The sequence below is a fragment of the Macrobrachium nipponense genome, chromosome 7 (assembly GCF_015104395.2).
Source record: "Macrobrachium nipponense isolate FS-2020 chromosome 7, ASM1510439v2, whole genome shotgun sequence".
Lineage (NCBI taxonomy): Eukaryota > Metazoa > Arthropoda > Malacostraca > Decapoda > Palaemonidae > Macrobrachium > Macrobrachium nipponense.
The window spans coordinates 47,378,007-47,405,506 of NC_061109.1; the positions used below are offsets into that span (position 1 = coordinate 47,378,007).

A 27,500-nucleotide genomic window follows, 5' to 3' on the forward strand; every position below is an offset into this window, starting at 1 on the left:
AATGACAAAGGTTTTCTCTTACAGGATCTGAATTCCAGTCACCATCTGACTAAGGACAGGAGTACACGAGCCATGCTGTGGCGCTACATAGTGGCGTCGGTGTGTGGCGGGGATGTGGCTTCCTATAAGGTTTCCATCGTTTATAAGCTATGTAGAGCACAGCGTATCAACAATGGAAACCTATGGGAAGCCACGTGGCGCCATAGAGTGGCTTATGTACTCCTGGCTTTAGCTCAGACTATTTCCAAATATGGACGTAGACCAGGATTGGATATCGGTCATGAACTAATTTAAAATGATGTATAATTGATTGGTATCTGTCTTGTGGCTAATAATCTCTAAGGATGTGATGATACTTGGCAATTACTAATTTAACAACACTGTAAAACGGAAAGGCAAATTATAATTTAATATTTGGTAAACAAAAAAATCAATAAAATAAAATAAAATATGCTGGATGTAACTTCCGTAAAGCACAGCAGTATTCATGGAAATAAAGTTTCAACGTAAGATATACCACAGTTCCATGATATGGAATATTTAAGTCAAAATAATTCTCGACTTCTTCTGCTATTCAATGTTAAAAATAATAAGAAAATAAAAAATCGTCACCCACGGGAGGTATAAGGGAATACAAACACCCCTCGAACTTACATGATCATGAAAGGGTATCCGGGTACAAGCATTTACATCAATGAAACTATCTGAAATTGCGGCTCAAAGCTACTGGGCAGCGCGAGGAAGCGAAGTTCGTGAATGGTACAACAAACTTACGAAATAAATATGCTTGATAACTCACCGTTTATTAACATGGAGGATATTCTTAGAATCTTGACATACGCACGCGCATCCAGATTCCACTTGGCTTGTGGACAAGCATCAAATTAACGAGTTCAATTCTTCGTAATATCATGAAGGTCTTTCCCCGGATATAGATACATACACACGCACACACACACACACAACACCTGATCCTCCCTGGAAAACCCAAACTTTTGCCGAGTCGTACCTAATTAAGATTCTTTCTGATAATTTTCCTGCCAAAGCTATAAAGATTATTAAGCTCTCTCCATTAGCGATGTGACTTCACGCATTTAAAGTAAATGGAAGATTAATGTAAAAGACAGTTACGCACAGATTAGCAATCTTAAAATATTGTAGTTATTTTTCAAAGGAAATTTCTGAAAAATGTAATCGAAATAAAGAGAGAGAGAGCGAGAGAGAGATGCAGAGGGGAGAGAGTAAGAGAGGAGAGAGAGAGAAGAGAGAGAGAGAGAGAGAGAGAGGATTCCGATTTGTTTTTCGATACTGTACCCAGTTGTCTCCAATAACCAAAATTACATATATGTAAACTACCTTCTGCATCGCTCTAAACAAACATACACAAGATACCAGTCTTTACCAGTCAAGATTTAACAAGGATTCTATATATATATATATATATATATATATATATATATATATATATATATATATATATATATATATTATATATATACACATATACATACACACACACACACACACACACACACACACAAAGGGACACAAAATAAACAAGGCATGAAATCAAAGAGCACGCCCTTTCTAAAATTAAGATGAAATGCCGTCAGGATGGCACGTGTAATGAAAAATGAAAAAAATAAATCAAAATAAAAACTGAAATTCATATCAAGATGACAATCAAAATGTACCTCAATAGAAAGAAAAAAAAAAAGAATTGTAACGAGTTAATTCAAAAGAACGACAATTAAATAGTGAAAAAATGCATACTAAATCACATCTATCCTTCTATTATTACGTTGACCTAACATTGCAAAATGAACACTTTAATTTACAGGGGAGCAGAAAAGAGCAAAATAGAATGCAGCATAATACCATTAAATGCTGCAATGTTGCAACGTCGCGGATTCTTAATCGTGTCTATATTCTCTTTAACTCAGCTCTATAACACACGTGTTCTAAAGTCTTTATTCTATATAACCAAGAATTCTCTCTTGAACAAGATTTCTCTAATCTCGACACATTCTTAACAACTTTTTCTTTGTTATGCTCCTGGTAAAAAAAAAAAATTAAAAATAAGAGGTAAATTTTTTCCACAAGTAAAACTTCTTAACCGCAAATGTAATTACTATATTTAGATATTATCTTCAATACATTGTCTTTTAATTTTTTTATATAACTTCCCTAACTTCTTGGTCCGTCTTTCACCTAATACAGAATTATTTACAGTCGATGACATTCGTACACACGTCTCATAAGCACTTTAATTCAGGTGATCAAATAATTTCATGACTTTGATAATTATACATATATAAATTAGTTACCGTCATACTTACTGCGCGTATGCAATCCACTCTGTCACAAGGAGGTTATTAGTAAATTGCTATCAGTGAAATGATTCACAATCGTGAAATGCCCAAAAGATGTTCTCTTTCAAGTAATAGTGGTTCATAAGGGTATGTATGACATAATACTTAGAACAAAACATCAATCAGTGAAATGGTCCACAATCATGAAATGCCCAAAGAATATTCTGCATCAATCATCAAATAATTGTTTTTCATAAGGGTACAGTATAATACTTTAGAATAAAACATAAATATCAAAGGTTCCTAATATATACACGCAAAGAATACTGATCATTTCAGCTGCTTAAGAGTTTAGAACAGCTTTTCATTTAACCCTCACAGTAATGAACGAGCTACAGTTGCAAAAAACTCCCAACGTAACAACGAGACTTAGAGCAACTTCAACATCCACCATCACAACGAAATCGTAATACTCACCTTTATTAATCTAACTTCCTGACTAAGACACCGTCACTGTGCTAAACTGAAAACAAAAAGTAAACAAAAACAGGTGAGTATATATATCTAATATAAAATTCGAGGTCGTGATAAACATATAATTAAAAAACCAAAACCCATAACTTGAGCAGTTGGTACAGGGTTTAACTGAAATACAGTTAAAATAAATGAAGGGGTGTATCACGCATTCGTGCCAGATCCTGATTACTGGTCAAGTAAGGCAAAAGTAAGGCAATATCACTTTAACTCAAGTTAACATGGACACATCACCCAAGCCAATCTCACGTTTCTCAATAATACGAAATTCAGTTAACGCTGCTTCAACTTAGAGGACCCTTCATGAAATGTCATTTTTATTCAGCAAAGTATATGTCACTACGTTGGATCGAGATTTAAACTGATGAATATCTTTATGAGTGAAATACTACGGTAGGAGTTAGAGGGACATTTCATATTCAGGCGTAAATGAAGATGCAGTTAATGAGAGAAAGAAATTTGCGTAGAATGAAGACTATAACACTCTAGAAGATGGAGAACGACGAGTTTCTATAAAACAAAGTAATATAAATAGACAATGACAATCGCATGCATACACATATACATACATCACCTATATGTGTACATAGTAATATATGTAGGCATGAATGCACATACGTTCTTCATTCATGTGTATGTAACTATTTGGTTCCGTGAAGGAGGTAGACATCACTGAATGCTTGTAAATGAATCTCCTCTTTTGAACATTCCGTATTATTGAAGTCCTCTAAACTGTCATATTTATCATAATTAGTAATTTCCTGAGATAGTACCAGATAGGACTTTTACTTTTTTGTTCCTGATATTTACTTCTCTTCGCTACTGATTATTCATCATAAGTATTGGGTACAAATTTTTTGTTCGTTGCTTACTATGGACTTTAACATTCTGTCACACAGCAAGATGATATGAGTAAGATCTACTAGAGGGGATCAAAACTCCCTTCCCGCTAGAAAGACAATTCAAATAACGTTTGTGTCTATATTCAAGAAACCATTCCTATGTTACACAAGCACAGAGGACCAACCAAGTTGTTGCAAGTCCGGCAACCAAACGAGAACAACATAACGCAAGTTCGGCAACCTAAGAAAGAGAGATATGGAGCAAGTTGGCCGATCAAATGAGTAGCTCACTTCCCAATCGCAAAAATCATCACGAAACAAAAGCCCCGTTGGGCAATTAAACTGTTTTATTCCATGATTTACTGATAATAAATGGGATAATTTTCATCGGACAATTTCATGAAATATAGGTCATGCAAATTGTTCATATATAATACTGATATCACATATCAGCTTCATTAATTGATAAGGCCAACAATTACTTTCCTATTCACGTCAACCATGGGAAAACGGGTCACTGTATGCGGATATTACATTTGAAATTATAACGTTAGCGGATATTATATTTCGAATTGAACGATAAAGTTGCCAATACAGAACACTGCATGACATATTATTTAATGAGGTAAGTATTAATCACATGAATACATATTTATATAAATATATCACATAATCTAACTCAGCATAAATTGTCATAAGATCATCACGGGATCAGTCACAAGTATTCACCATTGTCATGGTAATCAATACGATATTCATGGGTTAACTCAATCACATGAATACATATTTATATAAATATATCACATAATCTAACTCAGCATAAATTGTCATAAGATCATCACGGGATCAGTCACAAGTATTCACATTGTCATGGTAATCAATACGATATTCATGGGTTAACTTTACAAAAACATGTGTTATTTTATCAGTAATAATATCAGTGGCAACTCTTCAACCTTCAATGATTTCCGTTACTCACAAATCCGTCCACACTCTAATTGGCAAATTAATTTATTTTTCAAACCCTTACTTGATAATATGCCATCCAGCCACTTCAAACCCTTCCTGGATAATGTGCCACCCACCCACTTCAAACCCTTCCTGGATAATGTGCCATCCACCCACTTCAAACCCTTCCCTTACTGGATAATATGCCATCCAGCCACTTCAAACCCTTCCTGGATAATGTGCCATCCACCCACTTCAAACCCTTCCTGGATAATGTGCCATCCACCCACTTCAAACCCTTCCCTTACTGGATAATGTGCCATCCACCCACTTCAAACCCTTCCTGGATAATGTGCCATCCACCCACGTCAAACCCTTCCTGGATAATATGCCATCCAGCCACTTCAAACCCTTCCTGGATAATGGGCCATCCAGCCACTTCAAACCCTACCCTTACTGGATAATATGCCATCCAGCCACTTCAAACCCTTACTGAATAATATGCCACCCAGCCACTTCAAAGCCTTCCTGGATTCTATGCCATCCGGCCACTTCAAAGCCTTCCTGGATACTATGCCATCCAGCCACTTCAAAGCCTTCCTGGATACTATGTGATCCAGCCACTTCAAAGCCTTCCTGGATACTATGCCATCCAGCCACTTCAAAGCCTTCCTGGATACTATGTGATCCAGCCACTTCAAAGCCTTCCCGGATACTATGCCATCCAGCCACTTCAAAGCCTTCCTGGTATACTATGTGATCCAGCCACTTCAAAGCCTTCCTGGATACTATGCCATCCAGCCACTTCAAAGCCTTCCTGGATACTATGTGATCCAGCCACTTCAAAGCCTTCCCGGATACTATGCCATCCAGCCACTTCAAAGCTTTCCTGGATACTATGTGATCCAGCCACTTCAAAGCCTTCCTGGATACTATGCCATCCAGCCACTTCAAAGCCTTCCTGGATACTATGCCATCCAGCCACTTCAAAGCCTTCCTGTATACTATGCCATCCAGCCACTTCAAAGCCTTCCTGTATACTATGCCATCCAGCCACTTCAAAGCCTTCCTGGATAATATGCCATCCAGCCACTTCAAACCATTACTGGATAATATGCCATCCAGCCAAATCAAAATCTTACTGGATAATATATCATCCAGCCACTTCAAACCCTTCCTGGATAAGATGCCATCCAGCCACTTCAAACTCTTACTAATATGCCATCCAGCCACTTCAAACCCTTCCTGGATAATATGCCATCCAGTCACTTCAAACCCTTACTGAATAATATGCCATCCAGCCATTTCAAAGCCTTCCTGGATAATATGCCATCCAGCCACTTCAAAGCCTTCCTGGATAAGATGCCATCCAGCCACTTCAAAGACTTCCTGGATAATATACCATCCAGCCACTTCAAACCCTTCCTGGATAATATGCCATCCAGCCACTTCAAAGCCTTCCTGGATAATATGCCATCCAGCCACTCCAAACCCTTACTGGATAATATGCCATCCAGCCACTTCAAACCCTTCCTGGATAATATGCCATCCAGCCACTTCAAAGCCTTCCTGGTTAATATGCCATCCAGCCATTTCAAAGCCTTCCTGGATAATATGCCATCCAGCCACTTCAAAGCCTTCCTGGATAATATGCCATCCAGCCACTTCAAACCCTTACTGGATAATATGCCATCCAGCCACTTCAAACCCTTCCTGGATAATATACCATCCAGCCACTTCAAACCCTTCTTGGATAATATGCAATCCAGCCACTTCAAACTCTTACTGGATAATATGCCATCCAGCCACTTTAAACACTTCTTGGATAATATGCCATCCAGCAACTTCAAACCTTTCCTGGATAATATGCCATCTGCCCACTTGAAACCCTTCTTGGATAATATGCCATCCAGCCACTTCAAACTCTCACTGGATAATATACCATCCAGCCACTTCAAACCCTTCTTGGATAATATACCATCCAGCCACTTCAAACCCTTCTTGGATAATATGCCATCCAGCCACTTCAAAACTCTTGACGTGGATAAGGATACCATCCAGCCACACTTCAAACCCACCTTCCTGGATAATATGCCATCCAGCCACTTCAAACACTTACTGAATAATATGCCGTCCAGCCATCAAAGCATTCATGGATAATATGCCATCCAGCCACTTCAAAGCCTTCTTGGATAATATGCCATCCAGCCAGTTCAAAGCCTTACTGGATAATATGCCATCCAGCCACTTCAAAGCCTTACTGGATAATATGCCATCCAGCCACTTCAAACCCTTCCTGGATAATATGCCATCCAGCCGCTTCAAAGCCTTCCTGGATAATATGCCATCCAACAACTTCAAACCCTTCCTGAATAATATGCCATCCAGCCACTTCAAACCCTTACTGGATAATATGCCCATTCCCTTGGCCCACTTCCAAAACCCTTAAACCCTTGGATTATATGGCATCCCGCCAACTTTCAAACCCTTACTGGATGATATGGCCATCCCGCCAATTTCAAACCCTTACTGGATGATTGCCATCCACGCCACTTCCAAATTCCTTAAAACTGGGGGGGGGGGGGATAATATGCCATCCAGCCACTTCAAACCCTTACTGGATAATATGCCATCTGACCACTTCAAACCCTTACTGGATAATATGCCATCTGCCCACTTCAAACCCTTACTGGATGATATGCCATCCAGCCACTTCAAACCCTTACTGGATGATATGCCCATCCACACTTCAACCACTTACTGGATAAATATGCCATTCCAGCCATCTTCAAACCCTTACTGGATAATATGCCATCCGCCCACTTCAAACCCTTACTGGATGATATGCCATCCAGCCACTTCAAACCCTTAATGGATAATATGCCATCTTGCCACTTCAAACCCTTACTGGATGAATATTGCCAATCAGCACTTCAAACCCTACTGGATGATAATGGCATCCAGTCCCACTTCACCCCTTAACTGATAATATGCCATCCAGCCACTTCAAATCCTTACTGGATAATATGCCATCTGCCCACTTCAAACCCTTACTGGATGATATGCCATCTGCCCACTTCAAACCCTTACTGGATGATATGCCATCCAGCCACTTTTCAACCCTTACTGGATGTATTGCATCCAAACCACTTCAAACCCTTACTGGATAATATGCCATCCAGCCACTTCAAACCCTACTGGATAATATGGCCCATCCGCCCACTTCAAACCTTACTGGGATGATTTTGTTAAAAACCTGCCCCCATCCCCCCCCCGCCACTGTTTTTTCAAAACCCTTAATGGATATATTCCATCCTGCCCCATTCAAACCCTACTGGATTATATGGCTATCCAGCCACTTCCAAAACCCTTACTGATATATTGGGCATCCAGCCACTTCAAACCTTACTGGATAATGCCATCCAGCGACTCCAGGCCTTACTGGATAATTAGGCCATCCGCCCACTTCAAAAACGCCTTACTGGATAATATTGCCTCCCGCCACTCCAAATCCTTACTGATATATGCCATCTGGCACTTCAAACCCTTACTGGTGATAATTGCCATCCAAGCCCTTCAAAACCCTTCGGATTATGCCATCCAGCCACTTCAAACCCTTACTGGATAATATGCCATCCTGCCACTTCAAACCCTTACTGGATAATATGCCATCTGCCCACTTCAAACCCTTACTGGATGATATGGCATCCAGCCACTTCAAACCCTTACTGGATGATATGGCATCCAGCCACTTCAAACCCTTACTGGATAATATGCCATCCAGCCACTTCAAATCCTTACTGGATAATATGCCATCTGCCCACTTCAAACCCTTACTGGATGATATGCCATCCAGCCACTTCAAACCCTTACTGGATGATATGCCATCCAGCCACTTCAAACCCTTACTGGATAATATGCCATCCAGCCACTTCAAACCCTTACTGGATAATATGCCATCCGCCCACTTCAAACCCTTACTGGATGATATGTCATCCAGCCACTTCAAACCCTTAATGGATAATATGCCATCCACTCACTTCAAACCCTTACTGGATGATATGGCATCCAGCCACTTCAAACCCTTACTGGATAATATGCCATCCAGCCCACTTCAACCCCTTACTGGATATATGCCATACGGCCATCCACTTTCACTCCCTTACTGATATATGCCAGCCAGAACCACGTTCAAACCCTTACTGGATGATATGGCATCCAGCCACTTCAAACCCTTACTGGATAATATGCCATCCAGCCACTTCAAACCCTTACTGGATATGCCATCCAGCCACTTCAAATCCTTATTGGATAATATGCCATCCAGCCACTTCAAACCCTTAGTGGATAATATGCCATCCAGCCACTTCAAATCCTTACTGGATAATATGCCATCCGCCCACTTCAAATATGGTATTTATCTCTTATTTTTGTATGTTATATCAAGTGCAGATTCATAAACAATTCCCAGAGTTATCATTATCCTAGAATATCTCTCTGATTATATCATATAATGGGACTTCTCTCATTATAACACTAAAGGAAACAAAGATCCCTTTGAACATACTCATAAGACTTGACAAACTTGAAATTATCACGATCACCAAATCAATATGGGTCTTACTTATGAAGTAGACATTTTTCACTTAACAGTACACTTTCAATGATGTTGCCCATTAACATTACTTAAACCATAGGATTAAGTTTTTTTTTAAAGTGAAATATGTAAAAGTACATTTTGTTTAGAAGTCTCCTCATACCATTCTTTATCTTACAAAGTCTCGGTTTCCTCCGTCCAATTATTCTTCGTTATTCTTCCGTTTCCTTTTCTCTTGTCGCTTCTTCCTTTCCTTGAACAACAGACGTGTAAATGAGAGAGAGAGAGAGAGAGAGAGAGAGAGAGAGAGAGAGAGAGCCAATAATCATTACACAAACGTTATCTTTAACCCAGGGTATCACATCAACTAGGACACCGAAAGTTAGGCTATTATGATGGATTTCATTCCAGGCTCGTCACCCAAATCCCAGGAAATCACAACTTTAATTATATGGCGAAACTTTCACGCGAGATCAAATATAATTCGTTATTTTGGGAAGAGATGGTTTCAGCTGCTGTTTAATTAAAGAGATGTGGCGGATAGTTCTCTCTTATGGGCGATATAATTAACATATTATGGGAACTATTCTTAAACCTCCATTACGGGATACGTCTTTAAGGACATAATTTGATTTGAGAAATTTAGGCTGACAAGCCAACGATGGGCCCATTTTCAACCATTCAGCACTGCAGACAATGAAGAAAAGGAGTCTGAGGGGTTGGACAGCCAAGTATAGAGATACAGAAAATATGAGAAGATAAAGTACAGTTCCACTAAGAAGTAATAGTTAAGTTGAGTTGAGCTGAATATAGAATTTACGTCAAAGGCCAAGCAATGGGACCTATGTGGTCATTCAGCACTGAAATGGAAATTGACAGTAGAAGGGTTGAAAGGTGTAACAGGAAGAAAACCTCGCAGTGTTAGGAGAGGGTGCAAAATAAGATGAAGGAAGAGAATATGAAATGAGGTACGGTAAAAGGAACGAAAGTGGTCGCAGCTAAGGGCTGAAGGCACGCTGCAAAGAACCTTAAGTAATACCTAAGTAAGAGTTAAGAGAGATACGGAGATAAAAGCAAAGGGCTAAAAAGATAGAGCAGCCATAGTAGTTTAGGGATACATCACCATAAGGCAATAATAGCACAATTTCTGATTATATTTATTCTACTACTATTTTACCTTTCTTCTCACAGCTCGCAATTAGGTATTCAAGTAAATCTTATGTAACTGATACTCCCACATTAAATAGTTACCAAAAGACTTTTCTAGGTTTCGCTCTTGTTTTTATATACATACACACACACATTATAAATATATATATATATATATATATATGTATGTATATGTGTATAGTATATATATATATATATATATATATATATATATATATATAGATATATATATATATACATGTAACATACAGTGATCATGTCTTGAAAAGTAAAAGAAAGCTCGTTGTCGCAGAATTTTTCTTTCACCTTTACTGCAAACTGTTGTGTACGTGTGTTTGTGTATGTTTTATATATATATATATATCTACTATATATATATATATATTATATTTATTATATATATATATCCATATATATATATATATATCATTGCATATTTAGTTATTTGTCTCTCCACCCCATTAGCTAGGAGTTCAAATTTCATGGCGGCTGAAGGCAGAATGTAGGCGTTCTATACAATATGGATGGGGTGGGGGGTGAGGGTCCGCCAGAGAGGCGTCAAGGTCAAAGGACAGGTCATGATAGTAATTGGGCAGCTGGGCTGACCCTTACTTACTTTTAACTATTTCCCGACGACATTTATGCTCTCTGTTATTTGTTTCTTTCAGATGTACCGCTGTCCTGTGCCCGCCTCCAGAATCCAGATGACCACAAGGTAATTCATCCGATTTATCACGTTTACTGCTTATGTTCTGAGATCTAGGCGTTGGCCCTGAGACATCTCATTCACAATTCAGTTAAACTCCTCTAACATGACTCAGAACATAATATATACATACACACACACACACACACACACACACACCACACACACACACACACATATATATATATATATATATATAATTAAATTATGTATATATATATATATATTATATGTAATAATAATATTATATGTTTTATATATTATATATTTTAATATCTATATAAATATATTGGGTATTGTATATAGATTATGTATGTATATATATATATATATGTAAATGTATGTATGTATATATAATTAGTATGTTAGTATGTATGTTGTATGTTGCTATGTATGTTGTATATATATATATATTAATATTATTATATATATTATATATATAATATTATATAATTTATATAATATATATAATAATTATATAATATTATTTATAATTAATTATATGGGCAAAATGTCGAATGCGCATTTTTTTTTTATTTTCTCTCAAATGATTGAAAAAATATCCACAATCGACATTTTGCTGAAATACGGACAATATATATGTGATACACACACACACACACACACACACACATATATATGTATATATATATATATATATATATATTATATATATTATTATATTATATATATATATATATATATATTATATATATATATATGTATGTAGATAGAATAATATATACAGAGGTAGATCTAGATATATATAAAATATACTAATATATAATATATATGTATAATCATATCATGTAAAGAAACAAGGCGTGATCCGACCTCCAACTTACTTGTGACGTGTGCAAGATTTTCCCCTGACGCATAAGTTGCAAAAATTATATTCCTAACTAAATTAATGCAAAGTGGTTTGTGTAATTAAGACTCATAATTATCATTACTTATACTAACAAGGAGCAAATAGAAATTACACAAATTAAACACGTTTATATACTCTCAGTTATCAGTGGAAAAACAAAATAATTGAACGGATACATAGCCACTGAATTCAGTTCATGAAATAAATTAAAATCTACGGACAAATAGCCCGTTGTTTCACCAACGAAAATTTTACAAATACTCTTTATTTTATTAGAAATCCTTTTTCTGTACTATTTAACATGAACACTTTGTTTCTTTTTTACATTTTCATTCTAATAAAAAAAATAATAAATATCCTATCAAAATAAAATAAAGTAGTTTGTAGGCTTACTCCCCGAGTAAGCAAAAACCAGTACAATAGCTTATAATTACGAAAAAGCAGAAAACCTTCGAAAAATGTGAATGGAAACTGAGCTATACGGACAGGAAATTGTCCTACCAGGAAAAACAGGTCTACAAAAGGTTTAGACATAGCAAACTACAAAAGGGAAAAATAGAACGCCAATGTGAGTGTTATTACATACCAGGAACAATATATATAAAATATATATAAAAACATTCTTCCACGAAACAAGAGCCGCCTCGGAAAAAAAAATGAGACCAGGAAAGAAAACGGGATCATGGGCTAATACTTACGAGGGATAACTCGTTTCTTTCTAGTCAAATTTGTACGTTTAGTTGCATATTATAAAATGCGGTATTTACGAGACGATTAAAAAAAAGTTAATTTCGCCTCTTCGCAACTTTCGCGGATAAGAATGACAGGGAATAAGGAAACACTTCATAGTTTACCTAATAACACACTTGGAATTTTGGTAATGCCTAACCCTGCTGTGCCTTAACGACGTGTCTGCAAAACTTACCAGGGAAATCCCCTGGCCTCTTCGTGCTACCGAATTCAGTTTCCAGCTTAGCTCAATGGGCACACTAAAATCCACATGTAGTACACAGATAGCTCGTCTCTTCAGTATTATTAAAGAGGGCTTTCAAGTTGCCACTGAACTATATCTGCAACGGATTTTCGTGTTATTTAATTTTAATCTAGAGTATTGTTGTTGTTAAGTTCATTTTTGTGAGGTCGAAGCTGCTAATATATAACTTCGTTACGTAAGGCAAACATTGCTAACTGATAACTGCAGTTTTGGTTATTCTTATTTTAGCATAGCAGCCTTATTGAATTACTGCAGACATCACAGGGTGGCTTTATTCAGAGTTTGCGAACACTCATGTAACTGATTTTCCATCGTATATCATACTCATTGTAAGTTACTGATACAGTGTAAAATATTGCATGACTATACTCTTTTTTTTTTCATCTGTCCATCCGCCTGTGGTGTTTTTGTATGGTAACACTGCGTCCCGGGCTTTAAATAGTTACGGTATGTGTAAGTTTTAGGTAAATAAAAGGATATCTTGGTGTACATTTGCAACTGAAAAGTGTTTTGATAATTTACTGTATGCGAAGTACACCGTTAATATTCGAAATAGGATATTATTATTATTGTTGAATGTAAGCTGAATGTAACTATCTAAAGCCCGGGACGCAGTGTTACCATACAGAAACACCACAGGCGGATGGACAGATGAAAAAAAAACAGAGTATAGTAAAATAGGTAGTGTTGATTTATTCTATCCCACATCTTTTAAGTCCGTAATTATATATTTCCCCACATGCGATTTCACTCTGACTTAATGAGACTAACTCATTCAACGAAGAGTTACTGTGATAATTTGTGTTGCCTCCCGCTCCGATTATGTATTTTTGTTAATGAATTAATCTCTGTGTTGTGATACGAAGCATATATAGTTCAGACTGATTATTGATTCTTAACAATTTATTATTCATATTTTGACAAATACATCTCTCTCTGTTTCAATAAGATATTGATTCTTGTGCTTTATGGAAGCTAAAGGTGTGAACTACAAAAATGGCTAGGATTCTGTGATCATCAGTAAATAAGCAAGAAATTTATTGAAAGTCTACGTTCCAGGTTAAGTTTCTATTCAGGACCCAAACAATTGTTAAGTTTCTATTCAAGACCCAAACATTTCTTTCAACCTTTGAAATAGTTTCTCAAATTCTGAAGGTAAATTAATACGGAATGATTGAGGAGAGTATACTCCTATGGCACTCTTCTGAACGTAGGATTGTCTATCAAGAGTACAACCACAACCTTTGACCTTCTCCCAGGTACTTATATCTTTCAACAAAGGATTCGGTATCTCTGTCGTGATGTACTAATGTATAGTGCAAGAATGTTCTGATAATTTGAAGTTATACGCAAGAATAATATATTTTTTTCCAAATACTCTCGTTGTTCTCTTGTCCCGAGTAAATGAAAATCAGTATAATCAATTACAATGATCGGTAACATTAAAACCATTAAGTATATTAAAACTGAAGTCAATTATGTTAATTCAAGCGTTTCTAAAAGCTTATAAAACAACTCAAAAGAACTTTTTGAAACGAATGTCACTCATAACATAACATACTCAAGAGAGAGAGAGAGAGAGAGAGAGAGAGAGAGAGAGAGAGATCACCTTCAAATCTAAAACTCCTAAGAGAGAAAGAATCACCCTCCAATCTGACATTCTTATACATGTGAAGAGAATAATAGCTGCCTAATTAGAGAGAGAGAGAGAGAGAGAGAGAGAGAGAGAGAGAGAGAGAGAGAGCACTAACTCACCCACGAACTCAGGCCATCATACTGACAAGAACATCGAAAGACCGAAAGTTAAGCTATTTTGCCGGATTTAATTTTACCTCTTCCATCCAATTCCAGGCTAACTCAAGTTTAATAATGGCTCGTACTGGGATAAGATATAACCCCTTTTTCCTTTTTTGGGAGAGAAAACTGATGAGAACCATTATTTTAGGATTACAGTAACTCGTGTCCAGGTTGAAGGAGATATAATTTTGGCGAATTTCCACTACTGGAGGTATTAAATTTATCTAGACAAACTAACGAAGTGACGATGAAATCTGTGGTAAGGAATCTATATAAAAAGCGAAATTGTTTTCATTATGATTCTACCATCAGTTCTTCCTCCTGCCTACACCATTACATAAAGACTCCTTCACCAACAGATACCGATTTTCACTTAAGAAACTGAATGAATGTTTTGTACTAACATATTTCTAAATCACTGACGTAACAGTCAAGAAGTTTTTTTCTTCATTTAAACCTTTTCTTTACGTTTACCTCTCATGAACAAGAAGTTACTTGCTTCACTTAAACTTTTTATGAAAAGCTGAATGGTTTTCACATAAAAAAGAAAATGCCAGGTCATGTCGGAAAGTTACAAGCCTTTTTTTTATCAATTTTCTTGTTACTTGGGATGGTTAACAATTATTCAAAACCATGCACATTTACATTGCTTAGACTGTTTTGATTACGAGAGGTCGTATATAAAAAATTCCAAACAAGAACTCTAATTAAAATCTAGCATCTTTGCGTCCTTTGTCGGTTGTATCTCAAAAGTTTCTAATATTTATAAAATCATTAAGACGACTCATTAAGTAGTGAAATTGCCAAACCTAATTAAGACATATAAAGAAACGTACCATTCCCTCTATCTAGGCTCTGCGATATACCATTTAAAAAAATTCACCCTTCATAATAAACATAATATGCTCAAACGTAATCAACAACAAAATAAAAATAAAAGGTAGTCATCATTTATTCGAGTTCCCTCATTCACTGAGGCCTCAGTCCTACAGCCATCATTTTTATCAGGCCCAAGAAACCCTTTTGGTTTCATTTTTGAAAGTATATCAAAGAGTAAAGTTAAGTATATCTTAGTTTAATCAGACCACTGAGCTGATTAACAGCTCTCCTGGGGCTACCCCGAAGGATTAGATATTTTTACGTGGATAGGAACCAACTGGTTACCTGGCAATGGGATCTACAGCTTACTGTGGAATCCGAATCACATCATATCGAGAAATGAATCTCACCAGAAACAAATTCCTTTGATTCCACGTTGGCAGAGCGGGGAACCGAACTCGACTACCGAATTGGTAGGCGAGCGCGTAAACCGCTCGTCCAACGAGGAACTAATCAAAGAGTATAAAGGAAGATTTAGCAACCCCTTTCATTATTAATAGCACCACCGATTAGCATATCACAAACGCAAAAACCATATGCATGGCTAGACGCGGGTGAATGCATTGCCTCCTTTCAACTTAATTGGCAGAAGCAGTAGCCAGTGAAGAATCGGGGAAATATAATTGTGAAAAACCCAATTAAGAAATGCCATTATGGTCTATTGGCAAAGGTAAATAATCAAGTAAATGATACTGCATGACATAAAAAAATAACAAGCACCAGTTTATATTCTCCGGGACGTTGATCATTAAGCAAAACTTTATTTAGGCGAAGGATTTTATCTAATCGGGTCAAGAGGAAGGAAAACAAAATATTAATCTCCGCGGCAATTATTTCAAGGTAAACCATAAGAACGAATAAGTCTAATACATTAAAGTAGAATAAACTATTTCAATGGTAGGGTGGCAGATCTTGGATATATTGTAAAATATCTGCAAAGAAAAGGTTTTGGCCTATTTTAAAATGACACTATAATTCTTTCACCTTGAATTGATAGCTGAACGCTCTACTTAGCTGAAATACCTCGGCCCAATAAAAATGGAGAGAAAAAAAAAAAACATACTGGATCAACTTCTGGATCTTAACCGTTCTCGAAATCAAATCACCTCTTCCTTGGCCCAGAGGTAACAATCCTAACGTCCCCCAACCCCTTTTAGTTTTCTGTCAAAGAAAACTATTGTGCTGGCTTTACCTATCCGTGATCATCCACTCAGTAGTTTTTAATTTATTTAAGGTTAAAGTTAGCCATGATCGTGCTTGTAGCAACGCAGCAACACAGGCCACCACGGACGGCTGACAGTTTCATGGGACGCAGCTCATACAGAGACCATCAGAAGATAGATCTATTTTCGGGGGCCTTCATAATACGCTGTACAGAAACTTGATTACGCCGAATAGCTTTTTTTTTTTCAATCCAAAATGTCTTTGGAAATATCTTCTAGATACGCACGGATACAAATAGGATACCTCGAGAATGAATGAACCCATTTTGATGATTTCAGGCGATGAAAACCCAAGCGGACACTGACGACTATTTGGGGCGCTTTCTTCTCGAAAACGGACCAGAGGTTGGCCGACATCCACCAAAAAGTTAATCATCTGTAACGGATCACACTTTGTTTTTTCACAAGGGATCACACTTCTTTTTCGTTTTCCCTTCACAGAGTCAGTGAAAAATGTTACTTGGTTTCAAAAAATCCTGCTAACGGACCAATAGGCGAAGATTTGCCTTTGTTTCTCTGGTAAAATCCTCAAATATTCATCGATACCCTCCACAAATGAATCACCTCGAGGGGGTTGCCAAACATTTACTTTCACCAGGTTTCACTGATGCACAAATAAATATACAGACAGAAAAACTGAACCACAAGCTTGGCCTTCATGCCGGAGTTCAGAGGGGATACTCAAACATTATGCATTCTCTCACTTGATCTCATGTAAATTCAACCACAAATATAGAGGAACTCTTAGTTACAAACAGATAATCGCAAATATATACTGAACCAAAAACATCCGGCACTCTTTCAGTACCAATACTAGGGTCGGGAGTTCTACGAATGCTTGAGTTGTTCACGACATTACAATCTTACGAGAGATTACCAAAGAGAGACGAAAAGAAATCAACCCAGGACTCGCACATACCCTCGGTCAAATAAAAAGAGAAAAGAATAAATAAATAAATAGATAAAACACTGAAAAGAAAGCTAAGGAACGACATGTCTTGCCTCTTGAATGAGGATGAAGAAATTTAAACATTGACAATACAAATGAACATTTGTCTTCTTGGGCATTTAAAACTTAAGAGAGTTTAAAAGCTGGACACAAAAGGACAGCTGAATATTAAGGGTCTGCGTAGCTGCTGTAGTGAAAAATTGTGTTTAAGGTGAGATATCCATTAATATATGAAAAACTTACTTTTAATTAAAAAAGTAAGGTCTGTGCGGTCATAATTCATGTACAGACATGCATAACTGCACACAAACACAAACACACACACACATATATATATATATATATATATATATATATATAGTATATATATTATATATATATTATATATATATATATATATATATATATATATGATATATATATATAAACATATGTATATATTTGCGGATATGTACATAAGAATTAATTGTATACATAAACACAACAGCAATAATCATCTCATGAGCCATTAAAACCATTAACTACTTAGTAAAAATGACTGAGCAAACGCTTTATGCACTCACTCCAATAAGGCACAAAAGACGAGACACCAGCCTCGCCACTGCCTGATCGTGGAACCTTAATCAATAAAAACGCACCTATATATATCAAGCTTCCAGTCCCTCCTACCCACACTGGCTATGAGTACACCCATTTAATATTCTTCCTAGAAAGTTTTTTCCTTTTTTCTTTGAGTTTTAATTTTGAAATTATATGCATAAATACTACTAAACTGCATGTCATTCGAAAATAAATTGTAGTTTTGCATGTTTCTACGAATTTTGTTATTCTTTTAATACTTCGCTTTTAACCAATATTTTCTTTCTGGCGAAGTATGAACACCTCCGTTCTTAGCTAACTTCAACTTATCCTTTAGAATAAACTTCAATAGATTTACCAGTAACCCCGTCAACACCACTGCGTGAAAATTAAAGTCACCATGACCTAAGAAAGAGAAATATGGTTAAATGTAAATATGGTTGTGAGCGATTGGTATTTTTGGGTACCAGTATTACACAACAGGAAAAACATATGATCCAAAGTGAATTTTATATTGTGGATTACTATCATTATTCACTTACTTTTCCGGGTCACAGGCCAATCTAAAGGTCAACATCTTAGAAGTTTTTCCTATAGATCTTACCATGATGATTAGAAATCTATGATATTCAAAATCTTGAGCAACGTGTTAAAGTTACTGTTTCAACATTTGATTTCTCTCTGGTTCCAAAGAAACATGTAGGCAGGTACCTTGGGAGCTGGTGATTACTCTTCCTAAACGTTTGTGACCTTTTGTGACCGTCTTCATGGTCACAGGCCAATTTAAAGTCCATAATCATATTTTTCTGAATTCCAATCTTCTTTGATTCTCATTAGCCTTACAGAGCATGTACCATTGATAGTGGTAATCATTTATCAAAAATGACCTTGGCCTATTTCTCAAGGACGCAAGTTAATTTGTAAGCCAGTTACTTCTTCATCAATTTCAATAATGTTTGGGAAGTTGGCTCTTGAGGAGTTTTAAATTATTTTATCTCCATATTTTTCGCCACAAATAATTTCTCAATGTCGTGGGTAAATTCACAACCCAAATCTTAGAATTGTTTCTTTAATTAGAGGGAACTATTATAGCTGAAGGTTTCTGGTTTTCAGAAACTTTGTCAGGACGTAGCCGCAACTTTAAAGTTCTGAAGGTGAAACAGCAGCTTTTTGAGGTCTCTCCCCCACCCAGCCATGTTTCCTATACATTATTAGCTCATTATATCCTACCAAACTTTGTTAATTCTTAGTCACATCCACTACCCTTTCACATCATTTTGAAAGTAATATTTATTATAATGAAAGAAGAAATATCTATAAAAATCTAGTTTCAGGTTATCTTTAATGTCATATGCTACAATAACCACAATCAAATGCAATTATGTTATGCATTTCCAGTGTTGAATGGGAGCCTGTTCATCAAAGCAGATACAAATAAAACCTTCTTATCAATGATTGGCAATAGAATCAATTTGTGTCATCAAGCCCCAGCACTTTTAACTATCAACTCATCCCTTTATCATTATTTAATCCGGATAAAAAATCACCTAATTCATCAGAGCAAAATGATAAAATATAATTAATAAACATTTAATGATCAGCTTCCATTATCACCAACAAGACTGGATCTAATTCGCGGAAGCGAACGGTAACTATTAAGCATAAAGATCAATAATATCATACATAAATCCTATATTCGTTTCCCAAATAAAAACTAAGGGAATAAACGGACAGAGCGGGAAAATGAGTACTGCAGCGCTTTTGTAAAAATTTACAATGCAAGGAAATTATCAACATTTAAAGCATTAAGTGACCTGGGTATGATAAACGTTGCAAATTATATCATTCTTGCTCAAATTATTCAATACCTGAAACCTGTAAAGGTTATAAGATTTTTAATATACCAAACGGCATTAATTAGTACAATTGTGTTATTTGCATAATGTATGCATTAACAACGAAGAAAAAATAACTTAAAAAGATTTGGGATCAGGACATAAAATGCATCAAACGTCTAATATTGAAGCCATACTGATTTAATAAACGTTTAAATGCAGATAAAATATTAGCGGGAATGAAAAAAATAACTGTTAAAAATCACTCATTCTAAATACCACACAAAAGACCTTAAATATAAAAATAATGATTACACACAGACAACAGTTGCGACGATTCAGTCTGGTGTAAATTGCCGATAAATTGAACCATAATATACTAATTAAAAATAATCTCATATAATAAAAACAGAACACTTAAGATACCACCCCTCGAATGGAAAGGTCACGTCCGCCAAGGCTGCGAGACCAAATGGAAGGACACAGGTGAGAAATAATTAACATACTTAACATTTCCATTGCAGACGGACTACTATGGATTATCTTAATTATTCGCAATGCCCGCTTAACGGATCTGTGAAGTCACGCTTTGTTAACTGAACAATAATCAGGCTATGATGAACACCACTTTCGGCTGAGGCTCAAAAGCTTTGAATCAATAGAGATCGAAATGATGTTTCACTATATCAGTGATTCAAGGATCCGATTCCACTTTTCTTCAAAGAACATTAGCTGATGAAGGTACAAGACAAAACCAAACAGACACACGCGCACTCACACAAGATCAGTGGAAGTCTAATCATTGGCCACAATTTTTCTTTTCCAATTCTGCTAATTTGATGAAACAGAGTTGCTCAACTTTCCCTTTGAATCTAAAATAAAAGAACCACACACATCTCAGTTCAAAGAAGTAATGATCTATCTTCATTACAACAACTGGAAAATTACGGATGAAATCTCCCCTGACATACTCAGCTAATTAGGCAATTTCGGACTGTCTAATTAGCTCTGTCAAAGGTCATGTTTGAACTGACGAGGAAGCAAAAATATTTTTCGTGCATTTGGGTTACAAGAGAAAGGATGGAAATTCGACTAACATTAAAGCTCGAAAAATACGGACTAAGTCAAAGCAGCCAACGTTTCCTGCAGTTTCTAGCGAAAACGAATTACTTTCGCAAACATCCCATGCAACGGAGAGTCGAAGTATATTGACTCATACACGTAGTAAAACCTTTTCAGAACCCGTCAAGCACTGAAGGAAGAGGAATGGACAAATGACAAAACAAATCGCCAGAAAAGGGGAAAAATCTTCGGAGAATGCAGGAAATAGAGGCACACTTCACTACAACGTGTAAGAATACACGCCAGGGGCTGTGCTGTAAACACAATGTGCCGGAGGTATAAGCGAGGCATAACAAGCGCAAAAGCGAACGAAAAAAATACGTAGTTTCAAATGCGGCGAAAATTGCTCCAAGGGGGAATTTCCGAATAATGTTTGAGTCATAACAGGCCAGCGAGTGAAATGGAAAATTCTCCTCTGTAAGGATGAGCTGATATTCGGATATGAAGATTCCAGGGATAACAGGGACATAACGTCACCTGACATCAACAAACACCCTTCACCATCCCCAACCCACCACCACCAATCCACCCAGCCTCTATCTCTGTTTTCGAATTTGGATCAGACGTTAACAACCACGACATCCCTACACACACACACACACACACACACACACACACACACACACACACATATATATATATATATATATATATATATATATATATATATATATATATCACACACACACACGTGTGTGTGTGTGTGTGTGAAGATACAGGAATGTATAGATTATCTAATTCAGAAGATGACCTTTGGTATTTCTTATTTTTTCCAAACCCTACCCCATCTCTCTCTCTCTCTCTCATCTCTCTCTCTCTCTCGTCTCTCTCTCTCTCGTCTCTTCTCCTCTTCTCTCTCTCTGAAATTTATAACGCTAACATTACTTAGTTGGAGGATATAATTTACAATATTTCAATCGGGTAATGATTTCTGCTATTGCATTTCCCTCCCTCCAATCTGGAAGAGATTTTTTCAGGCTAACCATTGCAATAGATATGAAAAACATATGTTGCAGCTATTCAATACAGAACACGAATTCTTGTTTCTTACCCCCTCCCAACAACCACTACTTCCCACCGTCTCTCTCTCTCTCTCTCTCTCTCTCTCGATCGATCGATCGATCGAATTGAATTGAATCCGATTTTATAGCTTAACCATTACTATAAACAAGGAAAACTATTATGTCCAGTTATTACGTTCAGAAAACGTGTTCCGTTCTACTGCTTTCCTAAGCTTGCTCTTCTCTCTCTCTCTCTCTCTCTCTCTCTCTCTCTCTCTCTCTCGAATTGAATTGAATCCGATTTTATAGCTTAACCATTACTATAAACAAGGAAAACTATTATGTCCAGTTATTACGTTCAGACAAACGTGTTCCGTTACTGCTTTCCTAAGCCCCCCCCCCCCTTCTCTCTCATCTCATCTCTCCACTTCTCTCGCGTCTCTCCTCCGTCGCTCTCTCTCTCTCTAAATTAATTGATCCGATTTTATAGCTTAACCATTACTATAAAACCAGGAAAACTATTATGTCTCAGTTATTACGTTCAGAAACTGTGTTCCGTTACTCAACTGCTTTTCCTAAGCCCTCCCCCCCCCCCCCCCCCCCCCCCCCGGTCTCTCGCTCTCTCTCTCTCTCTCGGCCCTCCTCATCTCAGTGATCTGCTCTCTTCTCTCTCCTCTCTCAACCGAGCGAGTTCTGTTAATATTCTTATCACATTTGATATTCAGAGTTCACTAACCTAATACATTCCAATGTTATGAGCACGATCAGAATGAATGTACAGTAAATATTAAAAAAATTTTCAATTCAAACATTTCATGAACGTAAACCATAGCGCCTGAAGAAATCTTTACGATAGGAAAGAAAAACCTGTGACATCTCTGCTGAATAATTTCGATTTGTGAAACGAGTTTGCAATATCATGGTAGAGCAGAATAGATGGAGGAGGTAGTGGTAGATGTAATGGTGAAGAAATAAACGGCTGGAATATACCCGATCATTATTCGTTGAAAAGACAAGGTAGTCAAGGTAACAGTGGGGATTATCTGTGGGTGCAGTAAAGGAGGAAGAAAAAATGCAAATAAATAGTAACAAGAAAAATAAAATAAAATTTTACGGAAAGAAAAATGGATACAAATAAGTAGTAGTAAGAAGTAAAAGGTATGGTGGATGTAAGTGAAAAATGGTTGGATAAGAAAACAAGAATTGCAAGTGATATATAGTATTCACTGGAGATAGTGAAGAGATGATGCAGATGCTAATAATAGTCTCAGAATTTGTAAAAGGATAAAGTTGAGAATAAATGGGTGCAGAGTAAGGTTATGATTAAATGGAAACCAGGAAGATGGTGAAATGGCCGCTAATACGAACGTTGGAAGAATGGAAGCAACCGATTAATATAAATGTTTTGCAAGGTTAAAGTGAATATTACAGAAGAGAACTGGAGCGTCTACGAAAGCCAGTTTGGAAATGTACTCAGGGGCTGTTGACCCAGCTCCATTTTATGGAAGTGACGTGCATGGAAGGAGAAAGGTCGAGGCTGTTGGGAGATGCTGTTCGCATTCTCTATACAGCATAAGAACTGAAAAAATATGTTTAAGGTAAAAAGATGTGGAAGTGGTAAGGAGAGAATGTAGCTGAAAGGAGGGCTCAAATGACTCTAAATAAAGCAATGAAAGTAGAACTGAAAAGCGAGGGCCTTAACATCACAAGGCATGTGAGTGTGTGCAAGATAATATATATAAGGGAGTTCGACATGCTGCTGATGAGCTATAAGTTAAGGATCATGAGGAGGCTAATGTTGTGGAGATCTTCTGCACGTGACACGTGAATAATGCAATACTTAAAAGTATGAACGGGGCAGTGACAATTGTGTCGTTTCTCCCCTGAATCCAACCACAGTTAGGGATCAACTTGGTGTAGTAGAATATTGACTTATGCATCTGCCTGCATATATATATACATACATACATACATACATACATACATACATATATATATATATATATATATATATATATATATATATATATATATATATATATATATATATATAATATATATATATATATACAAATGTATAAATATATTTGTATATTTTTACGTATGGGCGGCCTTATGCTCAAACGTAAGGGGAAAATGAGAAGAAATAATGGGAAATGGAGCGCTTCTGACTTACGTTAGATAACTATAAAAGGGATTGATTTGTTCTGGAAGGTCGCCAGGAATACTCAGCTAATTAATTTACATTACATTTATTTACAAGACAACGTTGAATGGCCTGAGATAAAGGCAAGGCATATAGCCACGTGGGCAGAGCGCTGTATAATGTCTGGATCGCTTCCATCTTTCACAATATGGAAATACTAGCCAAAATCAACATCTAATTCAATGCTGGTTTCCAAAATTGATAGTATCTAGCGGTAAGGAAGCTCTGCGTGCGAGGAGACAGAGCACGGACTCAGCAATCTGCAAATGAGTTCCCAGATTAAACACAACATAAAATAAGGACTTCTTGCACAATATTTCAGCTACCAGGTCAGTCACTTTTATCTAACACTCACTGGGGGAGGAACTCTAGTGCTTAAATGAAATATTCAATGGAGCCTTTGTCTATCTGGGACGATCACAAGGTAGCATGCGGCCAATAAGCAGAAAAGGAACAAAGGGAGGTTCGTTTGATATGTACGAATTTGAATTGGAAAATGTGGAGAAGAGTTTATCTGACTCGGAGGAAAAGAACTGGCAATATGACTAACTCAAGACGTACCTGGGTGCCTTATGAAGAGGAATTTTGGAGAATATGGCGTCGGGTTTGTCCGAGTTTGGGGTGAGCCAGTTAGCCCCCTTTGTTAGGCCTATGGGCAGGCTGGCTTGGACATCTGTCCTGGGTCAAGGACTGTGCTGGACTGAGAACGGATTCAGGTGCATACCCTGGGCGTTGGGGCTTCTTTTCCCCCCATTGGCAGGTCATCCTGGGAACAGACATATGGCCAGCAATAGTTCACAGGATAAGGGATCTTAAGAGTAGGCCTAAGAAGTACCTAATTAGCTACACACTCCACTTTGGATACGTCCCTAATGTTTAACGAGTTTTTTCTCCCCCTGCTACTCCGACTGGCCCCGGACATGCCTATGTCTGGCCTAAGTTTTCCCTCCTAAAGTCAGCTGATAGGAGAAAAATGGCTGCTCTCCTAGCAAATGAATAATTTACTGACTGCTGGGTAGACGAGGCGATCTATAAACTAAACAATATATAAGTGTATTATATATATATATATATATATATATATATATATATAATATATACACACATACATGAAATTCTTTCCATTTTAATGCACAATACACAAAAGCCAGAATTCTGCTCCTGGCAGTTAGTCAAACTGTAGATACAACGCCAGCAAACTAATTCATTTTGTAATACGGCTAATTTACATAGTACACCCAGGCATCAAAACTATTATCCCAATAACGTAAATCTATTTACATTTAATTGTCAGCATAAACGAATGTTATTCCTGGGAAAAAAAGGACAAATGTTAATTAGGATACATTTTCAGGTCATACGAATGATGTAATGGATATTTACCGAACCTTACTCATTGTGTATTTCTGAATTTTATTTATTGCCTTTTGTGCTATTATTCAATCTATATCTCATTACTGAATTCATATGTGTATTGCCACTAGACTTTACATACTGACTACATACCAAGACATTAATAAATATGTAACTAAGAAATCTAACTATGCTTTACATTCTCTATTTTCAGTCGCTTAAAAGTTACTAACCTGTTTCCATACTTATTAATTAGTTTAACATGAGAAACCACTGAAACTTTATATGTATCTCCAAATACTTTTTAATAAGGCTCTTTTCTACAGCATCATTTCCATGTAAGACCATCAAAATTTGGTTTTGTAAACGAATTCATCGTAACCTGACTCCCATAACAGTCACTACCATTAAGAAAGACCTTCCTGCCTCTACCAATGACACTTCCCAATCAAGCCATCCATTAGTTAAATGACGTACATACTACAGACCATTACGAATTAATGACGAAACGCTACCAACAAACAACTAACCAGGATTCCGGACACCAGCTTCCAATTAAATGGTTGCACGCTGCAGATCACTAACCGGGAAGGCTGTCAACATGATGCACATTAATTGACAGTTAAATCAACAAACCAAGCCTTTGAATATACATACATCATGTTATGGGGAAATATTAGACAATCCTAGGAGCTGAAGGTTATTTAATATGATGCCAATAGGCGGATGACTAAAACATAAACAAATGCCGATTGGCGAAGTGCTAAGACGCAACTTGAACTATTTCATGTAGAGGATAATCACCTCCCACTTCTAAGTGCAGCTGACTTCATATAAAAGGTCAGGGTCCTATAAAAGCACCTTTGATATTGTAAATAATCCTTTTAGGCTATATTCTGGAAACCACACCACCACCGCTGTATTAAACCAATTAAATTTTCGGATTGACAGACACGTGGATGCCATTTGCGAGAATTATTGCGTTGGAAATTTTACCTTGAGCATTTTCTGGGCAGAAATAAAACTTTTTCTCCCCGGCCATAAACTGGAAAGCAACATCGAATGGAGAAAGACATCCTGGACCTTCTCAGCTGCAATAAAGACAAAGAGAAAATACTTACTATTTATCATGAAGAATATTAAATCCAGGTTAACCCTCATATAATATCAAATAAAAAAAAAAACTTCGTATGTAAAATTATAATAGGGGTCTACACATGTATAATCGATGTATCGATTTATGAGGTAGATACACGTTTCAAGGAGGATTAAACTTCCGAGACTGTAAGCATAACTGGTCTAATTATCGTATCGTCCAAATCTTGCGAATTGGTCCTTCACTATGTAGGCTCTTCCTAAACCTTTTCATTAAAATCTTGTATTAGGATACCAAATCAAAATCTAAAACGGGCTCCGCCTCTGCGCAGGAATGCTAAGTAAAACCAAAGTAATCACAGTACTAATACTTTGAACTTTAAGATCATCGTCGTTACATCCAAAAGACTGTAAAATTACTAATTCCTAAATGTGACTTGAATTGAACGCGACATAATCAAAACATACAGAATTAAAACTTGCATCG

The 27,500-nt window shown here is 36.8% G+C and overlaps 1 protein-coding gene across 1 annotated transcript in view; it reads left to right on the forward strand.

Annotated features, from left to right (window-relative positions):
* Positions 1-27,500, forward strand: part of LOC135217592 (uncharacterized) — a 54,179-nt gene that overhangs the window by 13,621 nt on the left and 13,058 nt on the right. The window contains exon 8 of the mRNA XM_064253556.1: positions 25-277. Within this exon, the coding sequence (XP_064109626.1) occupies positions 25-277 (253 nt within the window). The remainder of the gene's footprint in view (positions 1-24; positions 278-27,500) is intronic.